Below are 18941 nucleotides of genomic sequence, written 5' to 3' on the forward strand. Positions count from 1 at the left end.
ATATGAGAAGGTGCTGGCAGCTACTGCAAAATTTACAGCATCCATAAGACAGCGTTCATTCCACAGCATTTGTTTTCAAGACTAGCAGATAAAGCTGTAAACAAAAACATGAGCCTTATCAATCCTCTACAATGCTGGAAAGCAAATTTCTTTTTTTCCAAATGGGAAACTATGACCTTGTTAGCCACGTGGCATGAGCTGATACACAGTCTTGCCTCGATAGCATAAGAAAAACTGTGTATTTACACTACAGCTTACAGCCTGTCTTTAGAGAACTAAGCGCTAAGTTACAAAATTAAATATTTCAGATCTCTTAACTGTGCCATCCTACAGTTCATTGAAACAAGGTGGAAAGTTGCCATGCAGAAAATTGCAGAGATTTGTTAAACAAAACAGTGCTAGTTTCACAGCCATATGACAACACTGAATGAGAAGTACAGTAATTAAACCAGAACAAAACCTGATTTAGGAAGTCAGATCTTCACATAGTCAAGACTTTAAACTCTAAGATATGAAGTCAGAGTTGAATCACTCTGTATTCATCCTGACATGATCATGGCAGTAATGTTACTACATGGTCAGGAGAGGAAGGAAAAGCATATTTCCTACTCTGATTAAAGAGCTGAGAATTTGTAAAGTACATTGTGAACCAGAAAAGGACGGTTATGGTCCTTGGCTTTCCCATATGTTTCTGGCTTCTCGGGTATCACAACATACCTATTCACGACTTTTAACTCTTCAAAGGTACCCAGAAATCCATCTATTTCCATCTAATCCATCTATTTCTGTTGCATGCTTGTTTACCCATTATTGCCATTTCTCTGGTAATGATAATAATTATTAACAAAATATAGAGTGAAATCAAAACATTAACTTGTTTATAAACTTCTAATAGCAAAAACATAGTAAATTTCTCCTCTCAAGCCTTGCTACCTTGTACAAGCAGGTGTCAACTATCTCATTGCAAACTTTCTCAAGGTCATCAGTGACTTCAAGTCTGGATCTTACAAAGTCACACAGCTCTTCATTTCCCATAACATCCCAGATACCATCGCAAGCCAGTATGATGAACTGATCATCTTCTTCTGATCTCTCAATTTCATAAACTTCAGGCTCTGGTGAGACTAGCTGTTCTGTGGGACCTTTCCCATGGACACATTTGTAATCAAAGTCCCCAAGTGCCCTTGAAACAGCAAGAGAGCCATTCACACGCTGAATCATTACAGAGCCGCCTGCATTCTGTATACGCTCTTTCTCCAGTGGGTTGCTTGGTTTGTGATCCTGTGTGAAGAAGTGAACCTTCCTGTTTCTACAAAGTAAACCTCTTGAGTCTCCACAGTTGATGAAGTATGTATGCTGGGGAGAAATCATGACACCCACAGCTGTTGACCCACTTCTGTCTGCACCATGTTTCTTCTCAGAGATGACTCTCATGTGTTCATCAATTTGCAGAAAACCTGTTCTGATGCCACTCTTTACACTTTCCACAGATGGTGGCCCATCTGGCCCTTTAAAATCCTGGTTGCTTGTGATGTGATCTAATAAATGCTCACAGCAGTACTTGGCAACCTGTGATCCAGCGTGCCCATCGTATACAGCAAAAAACGACCATCCATCAAGTCCATTTGGCAAACCAATCACAGCTGTATGCGCGTCCTCCATTTCGACTCGCCAGCCTTGCATACTACTCAGACCATAACGAAGCCCATTCCCCTGCCCTTGGGCATTATGCTTCTCCATCTTTGGCTTGTCTAGAAATGCTCCCATGATGCCTTTCCTTCAGGTCTAAAAAGAAAGAGAAAAGGGTTATTAAGATGATCTAGAACTTCAGAAATAAGTAGTAACTACACTATTAGAAACTGAATTTAGTAGTCCAAATAATGCTAAAGACAATTAAAAAAACCCTCAACAAAGTTTCCCTCCCCCCCCCCCCCCCCCCCCAAAGTAAAATTAGCATTGCTTTAGTCTAAATTAAACAAGGGCACTGCTACTAGCTGATGTTTCCAGGACAGCAGTGTTGCCTAGGTCCCTACTGCCAGGCCATGAAGTCCTCCTGGTTTTATGATGGTGGTGTGGAAACGAAAGGAAAATTATTCTGGAGGATAAGGTTATGCTTTTGTTTGGTTAAAACAGGTAAAGTGATCTGAAGGGTGAAGATGAATGTGAGTCTGCATTAAAAATAGTGGCAAACTGGACAACTAGGAGCAAGACACGGAGGGAAGAGAGCAGCTGTCCCTTCAGGCAGCCATTAGTATGGCTCAGCCATCTCATAAAAGTCCATCCTTAGATTTTCAGTTATATCACACAGCAAGCTTCTCAGATGTCTACACAGCAGATTTACTTAAAACCTTAACGTATGCATGCTTTGGTGAAAGACAACCACCCCTGACAAGTTTAAGGAAACCTGTTTGGAAATAAAATCACATGTACTGTCAATTCATGCTGCTTTTGTGTTCAAGCCAGATCAAGGTACTGCACACCCTACCCTCCTCCACCTGCAATCATTGGGATGTGATGCAGCAAATATTTGTGCTTAAGGGACGAACATCTGCAGGCAGCAGAAATGGACTGGTTGATCTTCGTGGCTTTCACACCCTATGCATTCAACCCACCCTTTAATCACATCAGTTTATCTGTGCATTCATTGCATATTTAAAAAAAATACATAAAATAGGTCACACATTTTACATACTTGCAAATTCAGCACTAGAGAGAGTGCACACTGCTGTTACACAACACAGGGTAAGGGAATAACCACAGAAGACCTTCAATTCAAAGATGTCAGACAGATCAACTGCAAGTCAAATCCCAAAGCAAGATCTTACCCAAAGCCCCAGCCAATCTGCTGCACTTGCACAGGTTATTTTCTAGGGATTTTAGGTTTTAATGTGTGTGTGAAATATATTAGAGCAGTTTCCTATGTGATAACATCATTTTTTATAACATTATTATTCAAACAGATCCCCAGCTATACATGAAACTACACATCTAACAAAGCCTTTCAAGCACGCATCTTCCAACACATCATCAACCTGTTAGAAACATCCATATGTGTTAATAAAAGCAGTCCAGAATGTTTACATCTGATCTCACCACAACTGACTGCAATGTCAGGCAGGGGCTCTGGAGGCACACTTGTTTTGGTCACATGCACAAAACCAAAAGCCCCACATTTCAGCTGTGTGGATCAAGTGAACACAGCACAACAACGCTCATGCAAACCATAACCAGCCAACAAAATAGAAGAAGACATTGGTCTTGTATCCTACAGCATGTCCACAAGGTTCACATCACTGCAACTGCTAGGAAAAATGACTTACACAATTTTATCTTTCCATACAGCTCTAATGAAGTCAGCGTGATCAAAGTAATTACTGAATGCCACCATAAATCAAACAGGGAATTATTTCACAGAATGTAATTCTTATTCGGTGTCAGCAGCAGAGTTTGAACTGATGTATAATACTTTCATTGTCGAAGAAATCATGAAGTAGAATTCAAATCACTCTCCTTAATTCAAGAGCTCAAAAAGCAGAAAGCACACAGGCAAATACCACATTTTTGTGAAGATTCTACATTGTTTTATTGCTGTGTTTAAAAAGTAACCAAATACAGAAGCATTAAGAAAGAAGATAGTTAAACTGGACACAAGCACTGTTAAGCTTGGACTAGGAAAAGCAAACTTCCTAAGCAGGTACCCAATATTTAGAGTTGTGCTCTGTAAGCTGTTCATCACTCTTTGCCATCCAAACCACGATTAAAAGTACCCCCAGACACATCATATGCAGCTCCAGTAACTCACACAGAACTGCTGGAACACTTCAGAAATTCACTAGCCCACTCTCCATTTAAAATCAAGATGCTGCCTGGGAAGGCATAAGGCAAAGTGTGAGCTGTTGCTGTTCTTCTAAATTGAGCCTGGAAGGTGATGTGCTGACACATTTCTTCAAGGATGTGAGCAACCCACCAGAGATGTGAATACAACCGGGATAACCACAATGCAGTTGTGTAACTTTTACTTATGAAATTATTCAGAGCCCACGGCGTAAAGTATTCCCCTCCTGAGAAGGATAGCAAGAGCCTGCAGTCACACTCCTTGCCAAGCTCTAGGTAATTATTTTTCCAACCCTAACACCAGTCTGTACCTCTCAGCATGTAGGCCAGACTTTCAAAATCCTTGTTACATCTGAAGGGAAAGTATAGTATATCTGCATGTAGGATGAATACAGCAAGCATCTAGCTTTTCTGAACAAGAATGGAAATTCTGGAAGAGTGTGAACTTAATATGACCAATATGTGGCTGCAACCTGAGGAATGTAGTCTTTAAGTCATAACATTTATTTTTAGTTTTATAAAGGGGGGAAAAACACTAAGAGGCTGATGTAAGAAAGCTGTGTCTCCTTCCTACTAAAATCATCATCTTTCAGTCCTGTTCTTGAGTCTGTATCCACACAGACATCTTTCACACATTACTGCCTACCTAAATCACCACTCTCCCATACATTCCTCCATGAAGAGTTTCGAGCACAATACTGCTTGGAGTTGGAATGATACCTTAATTAAGCACATGTAACCCTGTATGCAAATCAGATTAACTTACAGCAGAGCAAGCATCCAAGTTGCAGCATGACGTTGTTATGTAATAACATGAAAGACAGAAGTCAAACCCAGAACAGACTGCATGCATGATCTGCAATAAAGCAGCAAATGTGGCTCAGCTGAGTCTTCTCTTTTACATTTCTTCAGTCGTGTTCATTAATAGGATCACTTTTTTTTTTTTAAAACCCTTCTCCTCATCCTTCTTAGCCCAGCTGCAGTTCTGTGAACAATCAGCAATAACAGTAGGAAATTAGAGCCTGACAGTGGGATACAGACTCATCCTCTGCTCTGGAGTCCTTGGCTTTCAAGATGCCTGACTGACGTACAGAACGCAGCCAGATGGCCTTCCTATCCATACCAAAGGAAAAGGGGAGAGAAAATGCACTTGAATCCTAAATCTTACAGACAAACATGCAACACTACAACACCCACTGTTTTTTCTTAGAGGAAGATGATTCTGAACAGGTGCTATAGCAGAGTGATGTGTAAAACATGAGGCACAAGGCTCTCTCCTGAAGAGGTAAATGAAATACCACCAAGCACTGCAATGGTCAACCAAACTCTATTTCTAACCTAAATCAACTTTCGGTTCACCACCTCATTGTCTGTGACTTCCATCAATTCCCCCCATAAAGAAAGCTTTCTGCAATCAAAGCCCCTAGATTTTGGCTCCCAACAATACATATTCAGAAGCTTGTCTAATTATATATATTTTAACTGAGAATGGATTCTTTGCATAAATATGAATATACATGCATGTATCCATATGCATTTATGACAGCATCCAAAGCATGACTTCTGAAATGCTGACTTCATAGAGGTCAAACTGAAGGACAGCCTCCATAGCAAGTGCTTGAAAAACTCAAGCCACAGTTTGCAGACAGGAAAGCAAGAGAACCGTACAGGCCTAGAAAAGAAAACTAACACAAGTAACAAAACCTTGGAGAAAACACAAGAGTACCAAAATTCAAAGGGCTGCAGCATTAGAAACAAAACTTAAACAATGAATGGAGCATGCTAAAGAGTCAGCAGCTAAAACCTTTGAAAACAGATGCAATTGGAGAACAGAGGGGCAAAGAAAAGGAGGGTAATTAGTATACCAGACCACGGACATCCATGGACAACCACAGATACATCACTGGAATGCATGAAATCCCTTTGCCCCTTCATTTGTCCCTCAAATTACACTATTCAGTCAGTGCAACTATATTGCCTCCTGATACATGAGAAGGTAAACTTTACCTCTGCTTATTTTGAGGGTTTAAATGAAGACGTCTTAAATTGTTCAACAGAGGACAGCTGACGTAACCCCATATATATCCCTGTAGAAACACTATTTATTTTTCCAAAGAACACTGACTGGAGTGTCTTATCCCAGAAACACCACTACCTCACCATCTGAAATTTGTACTTTAACAATATATAATTTAATAATCCTTTTAAAACAATGTTTGAATTGTATTTCTTCCACTAGGATAAGCTGCTTATACGAACCACACTGAAGCTGGAGCTATTTGTTCTAACTAAGCCAAGAAATGTCCCCATATTACAATTTCCTGGAACAATTCTCCAAGTGACATTATGCCCTGTATGCTGGAACGAGCACACAAAGAAAGATTACAGTCTTTACTTAAGCTACACAGAAAGGACATAGAAAAAGTCACCAAATTATACATACTGCTACTGAATAGAAAAGGGACATTCGATCCTTTCAGCTCCAACCTGATTTGTGGCACTTCTCCCCTGCCTTAAGCAGGCAGGATGCAGTAACCAGTCAGCACGTCATCGTGCAAATATGGAACCATTTCCCAAGTTAGCTCCTGCTGAATGAAAAACGAGAACATACTGGATGCACCAAATCAATTAACATTACCAAATAACATGTCAGAGGATCAGAAGAATGACTAAAATAAAACAGAACACGTGGATGAGGAGACATAATTACACCACAGTCATGGGCTGAATGAAGTAATGAAAAAGCTTTATGCCAATGAAACTATTTCAGAACTATCAGAGGCCGTACGATGAGTTTCTGGCATTCACGGCTCACCAACATCAATAAAGCACTGAAAAAATCTGAGCTGATGCTTCTGAATGTGTACTTTCAAATGCAGGAATAGATGGCCAATTCAGAGATGTGAATTGTCTCTGAAAAAGAAGCAGGACAAGAAATAAATACAGAAACAGGGTATTTCAGTAAACAAGGAGTAACGCTATTTCCCCACCAGAATACTTTCTTCTCAGAGATGAAACTGTAGCCTGCATTAAATTTTGGTAAGATAACTGCAGATAGGAATACGCGAGTGGAAACTTCCCACTGAATTAAGAACATTAACAATTATCTTGTTTTAGGACAGATGCCGTCTCCATGCTATGGCATATGGTGGAAAAGCAGAGCAGGAGAAGGCAGACAGCTGGAAGGGTTAATGTGACAAAAAGCAAAGAAAAATGCCAAGCTCCATATTTTGCAGAAACAGGCCTTCAGAGGTCAGGACATCTACACCCAACCCCCAGACATCATCTTCTGCTGTTATCTACCCTTTCTCCAGACAATGAAACCAGTTCCAAGGTTCAACTAGGAGCTGTTACAATACTGGTTGAAGTCCAGACTCCCTCAGAAGCTGTATGTAATCTGGTTTTCCTAAAAGCAAGTTCTAACACGGAAAAAAAACAAACAAAAACAGTTTACCTTACAAATCACTCCTGAATTATGAAAGAGTGATGTAGCTTCAAGATTTCTTTATGGAGTTATTTTTCTCTATTATCAGTTGCTGAAGAAAATTACTTCTCAGTATCACCTGGACCACTGCTGTGAATAGAACAATCACTAAATTGATTTTGAGAGGAGATACAACTTGTATCCACATAAACCATCACCAGCCTAGCACAGCTGCCACCCTCAGAACACAAGTAAGGGAATATTTCTTGGCCCAAAAAGAATTCTTACTTCCTTCTTAACATCTGTGCTACGAAGCAGAGATAGAACAACATAAAAAGCAGCATTATCAAAGTACAAGCAGACCAATCGCTATGAAAAACTGCATAGACAACCAAAATGGCATCTGCAAGTACACTGAAAATCAATGAAGTAGTCCTGCATAAATTCATAGGCTGCTGTCTGAACAGCAGGAGAAGAATGAAATCCCCCAGGTTCTCGTTTGAAAAAAAATAATAAGCAGAAAATGCTGCTTAGTTGCAGCACCTTTCTGGTTATACCTCGTTTTTCAAAGAGTTCTTTTAAAGAAAAGCCTTGGAAGATAAACAAAAGGCACCCATTTAAGGCACAGAGATTAAACAAACGCTTTGTTAATAGCACACAAACTCCTGCAGACTACAGCCAAAATTCAAAGCCCCATTGAGGAAAGCACTGTAGAAAGGAACTGCGAGATCCAAGGAAGCAACATTCTATGTGAGACAGAAGTCAGGAGAAAGAAAAGCCCTACTTCACTTTATGCAGCAATCAGTGAGATGCAGCAAGATCCACAGTTTTTGAAAGAGCAAAGCAAAAAAGTGAAAATAATTTCAATAAAAGTCAAAGATTTCTCAGAAGAGCACATAGCATTACATGGTTACAGCAGCAGAACCACGCACAGCACTGCAGCTTCACAAGAACAAAAACACATACAAGGGAGCTGGGGGAGGGAAGGGAAAAAGACAGCACGCAGAAAAATAATCAGGCTGTCACATAAGCTGAACTGCAATTTCTCCAGTATTTATAATACCAACACAACATCACTGTCACCTACCACCACCATTAGGAATATTACCCAATTCCTATACACTGTGGGCCTAACATCCAATCCTCACCTGGGTACAAATAGCCCACTGCTAGTCCAAGAACTGAACACATCTGAACGTATCAAACACTTCAAGTAACAGCTGAATGAAACTGTCCTTTAAACTTCATTCTTTCGACCTCTCATTCACAGCTTGAAGTCTCAGCATCTTTGTTCCCTGCTAGCATTATCATCTAAACAGTACTTGGCGTTTACAGAAAGATATATCGAAGATCTACAAAGGAATGTTTTCTGTAGTGGAAGAACCACACTATTTCACTGCTATTTCTGAGTCAGAAAGAAAACACAACAAAACAGCGTTTGTTTTCATCAACTTCAGCTAACCCTATTCAGAACAACCAGAGGGTTTGAGTTCAGCCCATGCCACCATTCCCCAAAAGAGGGAAGTGAAATTCTTGGGTAGCCGACCTCTATAGACCAGAGCAGCTAATCGGAGGCTAACAATAATTTTAAAGACACCACAACACCAAATGCATTAATTGAAGCACTCCCGAAATGCAGCAAAACAAACCCACACACACACATGATGAAACTGTTTCCTACTCAGGAAACCAGCACTTTGTTTTCGTTTACAGTCAGCGTCGTGCAGCACTGCCAGTTGTGGTTATGTAAATGTAAAGGCAAATTCCTGCAGAATCCCACCACTCGTCTGTCACGGATGGTGCTGCCCCGTTTAACAGATACCTTCACCACAAAGGACGCTGTGTTATCGTTGTTGTATACAGCACAAAGAAAAAATCAAATGCGTTGAATCATTACAACATTTCCTCCTGAATTTTCAGCCCTTGTACCTCTAGTTGTACACAGTGAGTACTCATCTCGTGATTAGGAGATGTTTCCATGAGGGCCACAAGTTTTCCTGCTAAGCCAAGCACTCAATATTACGAAACAATTCAATGTAAGATACCATTCTCCAGACTCTTCACTTTGTGAGAAAATATTTGCGGTTGTAATCACAGCAACACTACCACTGTTCTGGTGAGGATAAATGAAAAGCAGCACACAAGACTTCAAACCTGCTGACTACACATCAGAATAAAAGGGGAATAAAATGGGAAATGTTCTGAAGTGCACAGCTGTAACCTGGCTTTGCTTGCAAGGAAATTACATCAAAACGATGCCAGAAGCACATTAAGACCTGGAAGTCAAATCCTCAAAGCTTAGGAAAAGCTGGAGTTTGTCATCTGCACACGCAGAGAGCTTTCATTTAACAAAGCCATTTTGCCCTCACATCCCCAGCATTCCTCTCTCATTAAAACGACAGCAAATGACTGCTAGAATAAAGATATTTTCCCCCAAATCTACATCAAAAAAACAAAAGAAATCCAAGGGGAAAAAAACTCATTTGTAGTCTTTCCATGCAGACAAGAACTTCTAGGACAGAAAGGCTGTCCTTTGAGAGCCCAGCAGCCTACCAAGCTCACCTGTGGCAGTCAGCACAGCCAGAGCTAACAGGGCTACCTGTGATGAAGGAGGCAGGGAGGTGTTGCTCTCCTGAGCCCAAAGCTGAGCTGGCTGCAGTTTGAAATACCCCGCTCACTGAGCTGGGACGCTGAGGAATTGAGCTGCCAGAAGTTCCAGCAGTGTGAACAGCAGCATTTCCTAAGCTCAGTGGGCCTGACTTGACAGCCTCAGAACAGCTCTTTACAGACAGAGGATCTGTAAGAAGGGTCTGTCCAAACACTTACTGTATTTGATTAGGAAAACAAGAAAATCATTTACTGGTAGAAACTGACTCTCCCTTCATCCAGTGTTCTACAATTTAATACTTAACCACTTACCTGCCCACATTTCTCTGTATTCTGAATCCCTTCCTAAAGATTGGTTTTACATAACTTAGCAGACAACTGGCAAACTCCTTATAATCATCTCCAAACACGAACAGCTTATGCACAGATTACACAGCTCCTGTGGCCGCTCATTTTTAGGGTATTCCCTTAATCTAAAACCAGCTGAGTGTTACTAACAGCCACAACACGTGGCCAAGGAGAATTCAGACTGCCATGCAAATTCCATACCAGGAGTACAGACAGTGTAAATGGTAAGCATAGCTACAGAAAATCTTTCAAGTCACAGTTGAGACCCAAACATGAAAGCACATTTCATCCCCTGGGTCACAATCCAGTAAGGCACGTAAGTATGAGAGTTACATCACACATCCAAGCAGTCCCACATAATTCAGCTGCACATTGCATATCAGAGTAAGCACATTTAAGTGCTTTGCTTTATTTAAACTGCAGCTATCAGAACAGTCACATCATACTTGAGTTTCTTGGGTTTATAAATGATTTTCCTGGAAGATTTAAGACTTAAGTTTTTAATCCATTAAAATATCCTCACCTGAACCAAGAACTGAGGTGTTAGCAATCGAGAAGCTAACACACTTTCTCCTTCATGTGCAAACTTTTAGCATTTCTCCAAATTTCCATACTGAAACCTGGTCAGTCAGCTTTGTTTTTCCTTCATATTAGCCCTAATGTTCTCTTCTGCTAATATACTGCTCTGAAGTTTACACTCTAAACAGCAGAAGCCTACCTCATTTGTATGATTTATAGATGGAGGAAGTGCTTATTCTGTTGTTTTGGTCACAAATGAACACCTTTTTAGAAGAGCTGTTAAAAAAACCAGAGCAGATGTTTGATATATTTATAAACACACTTTGTTCTGCAGACTCTGGTAGCAAGCTGAAATAACCATTAGTTAATTTTACTGGTATGTGAAAACAACAAAAAAAATTAAATGAACACTCAGTTAAACAAAGGCCTGTTCAGCTTAAACACACAAAGAGAAATACAGAAACAGACTCGACAGATACCTTGAACTTGATATGTGGCTTAACAAGAGCACAGCTTGGCAGATGGAGTACAGACAGGCAGACCTTACAGCAGTGCTTTCACACCTACAGCACTCAGCAGGACACCACCTCTATCCAGGAACAAAAACCAGCATGCTCCCTCTGTTAGCATGGTATCTCACTTGTTCTCCTACCCCAACCACAATTTTCTTTCTAGTTTTGAAGACTTAAATGATTTACTCTAACAGTATTAAGTCTTAGTAAATATGAAGTTGTTCCTTCAGAGACAGGCAGGAAAGGGAGCAACAAGAAGCCCCAAGGAGGTAACGCTGCCCTCACAGATCCACACCACATCTTGGCTCAAACACAAATTCTTCCTGAACAGCTTTTTATACAGTGGCTCTTGAACTTTGTGTACATACATTGGACTTCCTAAACATCTTAAGAACAGGTTTTTTGACCCATCACATTTCTATCTGTACTTTGTAGTTTGCAATTTGTCATTCTTTCAATGAAGAACACTGCAGTTAAAAGTACTCAAATTTTAGAGAAGTTTTCTTCTTGTCCTACTACTTCTAACTGAAATATGGATCACGTGACAAACACAATACCACTTAAGAATCCAACATTCAGAAATAGCTTAATTTTCAAAAGAATAGATCTGACCACAGGTTTAACCATTTAAGAAGAGCTACAGATTATACAGATCCACCAAGGATCTGTTTAAGGAAAGAAGAGAGGTATGGTTAAGAGAAAGGAGGAGCAACAGCCAGCCACACATAATAGTAACAAGGCACGCTGCATAGCTCAGGTGTAGCTCTGCTAAGCTGCTGTTGTCTTGACTTCAAACAATATTATTCAAGCCTTATTAAAAGGAGTTGCAGGTCTGCAGAGACAAAACAAATATAGTTCTTCTGCAGTACCTCCCATTCCAAAACTCGCTTGTTTGTAAATAACTTGTAATTATGTAAATGTACTTTTACATTAGCATTGGCTAATATTTTTACATTAGCATCAGAGCATGCAAAAACAAAGCCAATATCGAAGTTGATATTTGAGTATGAAATGCGCTGTTCTCAAATCACTTATATTTAGGTCATTAAGTGAAAGTAGCTCCTCTATATTCCTAGTTCCACTAGAAAGGGAAAAGTGCAATCAGATCTCTTATTGACAGCTGCATTCAAAAACATACCAGTTACATAAGTTTGCAAATCATGCTGTGCCGAGGTATCTAAGCTTTTTAACGATAGTTCTTAAAACGCTCTCTCAGCAAGAGTGACTCAACTTCACCATATAAAATGCACTCCAGATAAGAAGCAACCAGCTTGACTTTACAGAAAAGGCTTTTTTGTATTCTGCTTTAATTCAAATTGCACCAAGTGAGCTCTGCTTGTTTAGACCTGCAAGCTCTGCCATTCCTTTGGCACTTCCATCTCTCCTTCTCGTTTCCAACAGTGTCTCAAGCTTAGCTCCAGACAGCTAAGTAAGTACTTGGAAAACAGGTATAGTTTTCTACCACACCTCAAGGGGAAACGTTTACCAGAGGACTACCAAAGGACTAGAAGTATTAAGCAGAGCAACGCCGTGCCTATCTTCTAGAAAAACTCTTCCATCTGAAGAGAGAGAGAACACCGACCAGCTCTCCAGTACAAGCTGCAGTTATCAGAGGGTTTTATCAGATAAATGTGACTGTGAGGAAAACATTAGTAATTGGCATAATGCATCAGCAAGACTTTTACTTTTAGAGCAGCCCCATGTACAAAACACACACCCAGGAAGACAGGCCTGGAGGGAAAAGCTCTCGGAGCAGCTCTCTCTGCCCTGGTGAAAAACACTCGTACAGCTATCAGAACTGTTCTTCTTCAGTATCTTTCCTTTGATCACACGGAAAGAGTACAACTTCCTTGACCCGTGTTTTCCTCCACCCCTTCCCTGTCTCTGATCTTATTCATAGAAAACCTATGAATAGCATCAAAAGAAAACTGTCAGAGAAGAAATAAGGGTAGAACTTGCACAATTAATTCCTGTTAATTTGGCAATTCACACAGGGTCCTGATCACAGCAGTATCTTTAATTTCACCAAGGGCTTCACGAATCCTTCAGCAGCCACCTGGGCACTGAAGCAGTACATGTAGAGACTCAGGAAAAGGTCACACTGATCCTATCTGGAAAGTAAGTTCCTAGAATCACAAGGGTTAGAACTGCCCTGCTTTACAAGACAATTCTACTTATTCTGTCATTACCCATCACCGTCTATGGAAAATCACCTACTCCTGAAGAGGACAGAGCTAAAGCCTGTTGCTCACAGGATTTCGTTTAAGACTGCCATCTGCTTAAAAGGAGGAAAATAATTCTTCAGCGTGACACACACACACAGCCACCATTTCCTCATCCGAGGAAAGGTACGGCGCAAAAATAAGTTCCTCACGAGCTCTAGGTGGTTTTGCAACAGCGGGGTTTTGCCACAGCAGTGGCACAGCGCTGAAACATTTCAACGTGCGCAAAACAAACGCGCAGATATCTAACAGATGATGCCTACGAAACGGGTTCCGAAACGACGGCACCGCTCGGGGAGCGCCCGGTGCTCCGACCCTCGTTAGGGTGGGGTGCTTTATAAATAGATGCTTTTTTTTTTTTTCTCCTTCTCTCTCTTTCTCCGTTCCCCTCCCAGCGTCGTGCCTCGAGCGTTTGGGTGGCGATGGGAGAGGAAGAGGCTGTTTATAGCCATTATTAAATGAACTCCGAAGCGGCCCAGGGAGGGGGGAGGAGGGCAGCGCTGCTACCTGCGCCAGGCCGCCACCTCAGCCCCCCGCCCAGCACCAGGCCGCCCTCCGGGGCCGCGAGTCGCCCCCCGCCGCCCCCCCCCCCACCGTCCGGGATGGCGCCTCACAGCCCTCCCCGCTCGGCCGTGCCCCCCTCGGCCCGACCCCGCACCACTTACCCCCTCTGGGCCGCGGCGGGGACGGCACCGGGCTGCAGCGGCGACGCACGGCCGCGCTCCCGGCGACGCGTGAGGGCGGGCGGCGGGCCGGGATGGGGGAGTGGGGGGGGGGGGGGAAGAACGGGGGAGGAGGAGGAGGAGAAGGAGGAGGACGAGGAAGGGGGGCGGCCTCGCCTCAGTTCATTCACAGGCGGCGGCTGCCGAGGGCGGCTCGCTGCCCAGGGGGAGCCCAGCGCTCATCTCGCCTCCCGCTCCGCTCCTCTCGGCCGCTGCCGCCGACCCCCCTCCCCCCCCTTCTCCCCGGCCCCCTCCCGCCCGCCCGAGCTCCGCGCCCACTCGCGCAGCGCCGCGGAGCGTCTCCCCGCCGCGCTCGCGCACGCACTGCGCCGCCGCCTCCTCCTCCTCCTCACTTCTGCGCAGGCGCCGAGAGCGCGGCGGTGAGGGGAGGGAGAGGCGGGAGCGCGCGCGCAGTGCCCGGATGTTGAGGCTGCGAAGGTGGGGGCGGGGAGGTATTACATCACCCTGCGTGTGCGACCCGCGCAGCCGCACTGAGCATGCGCAGGGCGTGAGCTCGGGGTGGTGATGTCATCGGGCTCCGCCTCCCGTGCTGAGGGGAGGCGTTCGGGCCGGGCGGGGCGGGAGGTAGCAGTATCTGTTCTGCTGCGCGTGGCGGCCGATGGCGTTCGCTGCTCGCCGGAGGAAGCTGAAGTGTTGTGATGAAGGCTGCCTTGCTGATAGAGGAATGGCGGGAATGCTTGTGGCGATGGACTCTGAGGCAAGCCCTGCTCCGCTGGGCCCACGTCCCTCTGCGGGCGGCGCTGTGGGCAGCTGGCTCTCATCCCGGGCTGAGGACGTCGGAAGTGGTGCGGATGTGGGAATTGCTGCTTGGAAGAAACGGGTTAGGACCAGACTCATTTGAAACTATCATAGAATCAGTTAGGTTGGAAGGACCCTTAAAGGCCATCTGGTGCAACCCCCCTGCAGTGAGCAGGGACACCCACAGCTCCAGCAGGTGCTCAGAGCCCTGTCCAGCCTGACCTTAGCTGTCTGCAGGGGCAGAACAACCATCACCTTTCTGGGCAACCTGTGCCAGTGCCTCGCCTCCCTTATCATAAAAAAACATTTTCCTTATATCGTATCTAAATCTCCCATTTTAGTTTGAAATCATTTCCCGTTATCCTACCACAGCAGACCCTCCTAAGAAGTCCATCCCTTTCTTTCTTACAGCCTCCCATGAGATACTGAAAGGCCACTCTCAGGTCTGTTCTCCAGCTCTCTCAGCCTGTCCTTGAAAGGTTCCATCCCCAGGATCCAACAGGTCCATGACTCCTGTAGTGAGGACTCCACATCTGGATACAGTATTCCAGGTGAGGTCTTACAGCACAGAGCAGAGTGGCTGATTCTCTCCTTCACCCTGATGATCATGCTGCTATGGATGCAGTCCAGGGTACGGTTGTCTTTCTGGGCTGTAAGGACACACAGGTGGCTCATGTCCAGCTTGCCATCCTCCAGTACCCCCAGGTCCTTTTCTACAGGACTGTGCTCTGTCCTTTCATGCCAAAAAAGGAATGGTTGAAGTAGGTACTTAGCTAAAGAATCAGGAAGGTTGTTGAGGTGGCTTCTGACAATAATCAGAATGCACAGCTGCATGGTAAGGTTTCCCTCAACTGAATGTTTGAAAAGTGCTCAAATTGCTGGTTCTTTTCCTGCTGCTATTCCTATAATGATCAGTGTAGCTTCAACCTGAGTGTGCCAGCAGCAGAAGGCAATAAATTGAGGATTCTTATACAGATGAGACCTATAAAAGCAGAGAAGAGCAGTCTAGGAAAGCTGAAATAAATGTAACAAAACCGCCTGGTTTCAGGATTCCTGTAATAGATGAAGTTATTGTGTCTCAGTATGACTTCAAAATACAGTACAAGAAAGAGAGGGAGCTGTTGGAGAGGGTCCAGAGGAGAGCCATGAAGATGATCAGGGGGCTGGAGCACCTCCCCTATGAGGACAGATTGAGGGAATTGGGCTTGTTCAGCCTGGAGAAAAGAAGGCTGCGGGATGACCTCATTGCAGCATTTCAATACCTAAAGGGAGCCTACAAACAGGAGGGGAATCAACTCTTTGAAAGGGTAGATAACGGCAGGACAAGGACAAATAGTTTTAAGTTGAGGGAGGGAAGGTTTTGGTTGGATGTCAGGGGGAAGTTCTTTGCTATGAGAGCAGTGAGGTGCTGGAACAGCTGCCCATAGAGGCTGTGGATGCCCCATCCATCCCTGGAGGTGTTCAAGGCCAGGTTGGATGAGGCCCTGAGCAGCCTGGTCTGGTATTAAATGGGGAGTTTGGTGGCCCTGCATGTGGCAGGGGGGTTGGAGATTCTTGATCTGGATGTATCTGGACATCCAGATGTATGTATGGATTTATTCATCTATGTATATGGACCTCAAGTATCTGGATGATACTTGAGGTCCATTTCAACCCCGGCGATTCTGTGATTCAAAATGTGCAGTTCCCGTTGCTGACTGTGATGGAATGGTATGTTTGGACTCAGTCTTATAGTATTCATCCCAGTCATGTTAGTGTGAGCATGAACTACACTCAGTAGCACTCAATGTTGTTTTAACTCTTTCAGGCCCTTAAATTGCAGTTAAATGCGACTAATTCTTTAGTTGGAAGAAGACCTTTAGGGAAAACCAAATGAAAAATATTCCGAAAATATACTGGAGGTGGGAACAGAAGATACACAGTGTGTTACACAAAGAAATGGACATTTTTGGAAGGTCACAGACAAATTCCTGTAACCTTAATCAACGCTACTTTGAATTTCAATTAGTTATACTTTTGATGCAGCTCAGAATTGAAAACCTGCTTTTCTTTCTTCCTTTCTTCCTTTCTTCCTTTCTTCCTTTCTTCCTTTCTTCCTTTCTTCCTTTCTTCCTTTCTTCCTTTCTTCCTTTCTTCCTTTCTTCCTTTCTTCCTTTCTTCCTTTCTTCCTTTCTTCCTTTCTTCCTTTCTTCCTTTCTTCCTTTCTTCCTTTCTTCCTTTCTTCCTTTCTTCCTTTCTTCCTTTCTTCCTTTCTTCCTTTCTTCCTTTCTTCCTTTCTTCCTTTCTTCCTTTCTTCCTTTCTTCCTTTCTTCCTTTCTTCCTTTCTTCCTTTCTTCCTTTCTTCCTTTCTTCCTTTCTTCCTTTCTTCCTTTCTTCCTTTCTTCCTTTCTTCCTTTCTTCCTTTCTTCCTTTCTTCCTTTCTTCCTTTCTTCCTTTCTTCCTTTCTTCCTTTCTTCCTTTCTTCCTTTCTTCCTTTCTTCCTTTCTTCCTTTCTTCCTTTCTTCCTTTCTTCCTTTCTTCCTTTCTTCCTTTCTTCCTTTCTTCCTTTCTTCCTTTCTTCCTTTCTTTTTCAAATAACACATTAGAAGTTACTTTGCAGGCTAAAAAGCTGATAGATTGTGGATTTTTGTTTTGTTTGGAATAGGATTTGTATCAATAATTCTCATCTGAAGATCAAACATATAGGTGAAGATGTCTTCAGTCAGTGGAGGAAATCAGGTACGTCCAGATAAACGTTCCTCCCATGCTTACCCTGGTGTCTAAAGCAGGCTGAACAATTTGCCTGCTGAAGGTGACTTTTCTCTCCTACAGTTTCTCTGGATATAGAAGAAGGTGAGATGACAACCTAGATTAGATTCTTAAATTTTTTGATGGCTCAAAATTATTTATTTAGTGTTGTCTAATGTAAATCTTCATACTAATATGTAAAGCTTGTAATACCCTCATCTTGAACTTGCCAGATACTTACACTTGGCTCTACCTCATGTCTTCTCCAGTGGGCTCTGCCTATTTTTAGAATGTAAAAGCCAGCAGGATGACTGTGCTGCAGGCTTTACGTCTTCTTAGTGCTGGTGCTGCAACACCCTGCAGTAATGACGTCCGTAGGTACCTGCTCAGGCAGCTGTGCCATTGGGAACTCCATAAAGTGCCAGTACTGCAGCTATGATTAATAGTCACATGATGTTTAAATCATCAAATGCACACCATCCTGTATCCAAACTGAATTTATCTGAAAGATGTCACAAAGACTGTGAGTGTTTTAAGAACATGGTGTACAAAAGTCCTGTGTTCTTGAAGTGCCACAGTTCTGGATAGAATTTGCTTTCTGCTAGATTCTTGTAGGGGGCTAAACAAACTGCCACACTTTGCCTGCTCAGAGAAAAAAATTACACTCTCTTTACGGGGTTGTTTTATTGTTGTTGTTGTTAATTAATAAAAAAACATTTGTGAAAACAAAAACTTGTATTTTGCAGTCTACAAAATCATTACAGCATCGCAGTGTGGTTTTCTGGTTCTAGCTTAACAGAAAGAAAGCAATTCTCACTGATTCAGTTCTTCTACTGAGAATTTACTGATAAGAGTAACACGCTGTTCTGGAAAATCAGCCAAAGCAAAGCACAGTAAGACCCAAATGTCAACAGAGGGAAAACCATTTTTACTTTGAAAATTAATATGAAGGCTTATTATAGAATATTGCTGTTATTTTTCTCTCCTTTTTTCCTTCAAATCTTCATTTTCTATCTGTAGATTTCTCATTTGTCAGTACTCATTAGGCCTCACATTTACAATGATATTTCAAATGCAAATAAAAAGCATATTTTTAATATCTTTTCCATTTTAGCTATCAATTGGTGTCTACTACCCAGTAAGACAGATCGAGGCTGATAAGTTATGTCATACCTGTGCTTGCTCGGAGGATTGTGCTGAGGTATGGAATGTGGTTGGTTTTCCCAACAAAACTTGGGTATGAAGAGCTTGGGAGCTATGGCCTTGT

The 18941-nt window shown here is 42.8% G+C and overlaps 1 protein-coding gene across 3 annotated transcripts in view; it reads right to left on the reverse strand.

Moving 5' to 3' along the window:
• The window catches only part of PPM1A (protein phosphatase, Mg2+/Mn2+ dependent 1A), a 31743-nt gene extending 17498 nt beyond the window's left edge, over positions 1-14245 (reverse strand). For all 3 annotated transcript variants that reach the window (XM_048947980.1, XM_048947979.1, XM_048947977.1), the window contains exons 1-2: positions 14132-14245; positions 934-1785 (exon numbers count right to left, since the gene is read on the reverse strand). In XM_048947980.1, the coding sequence (XP_048803937.1) occupies positions 934-1767 (834 nt within the window). In that variant the 5' untranslated portion in view covers positions 1768-1785; positions 14132-14245. The remainder of the gene's footprint in view (positions 1-933; positions 1786-14131) is intronic.
• Positions 14246-18941: the final 4696 nt, after the last annotated feature.

This window comes from Lagopus muta, chromosome 6 (genome assembly GCF_023343835.1).
Source record: "Lagopus muta isolate bLagMut1 chromosome 6, bLagMut1 primary, whole genome shotgun sequence".
NCBI classification, from domain to species: Eukaryota; Metazoa; Chordata; class Aves; order Galliformes; family Phasianidae; genus Lagopus; species Lagopus muta.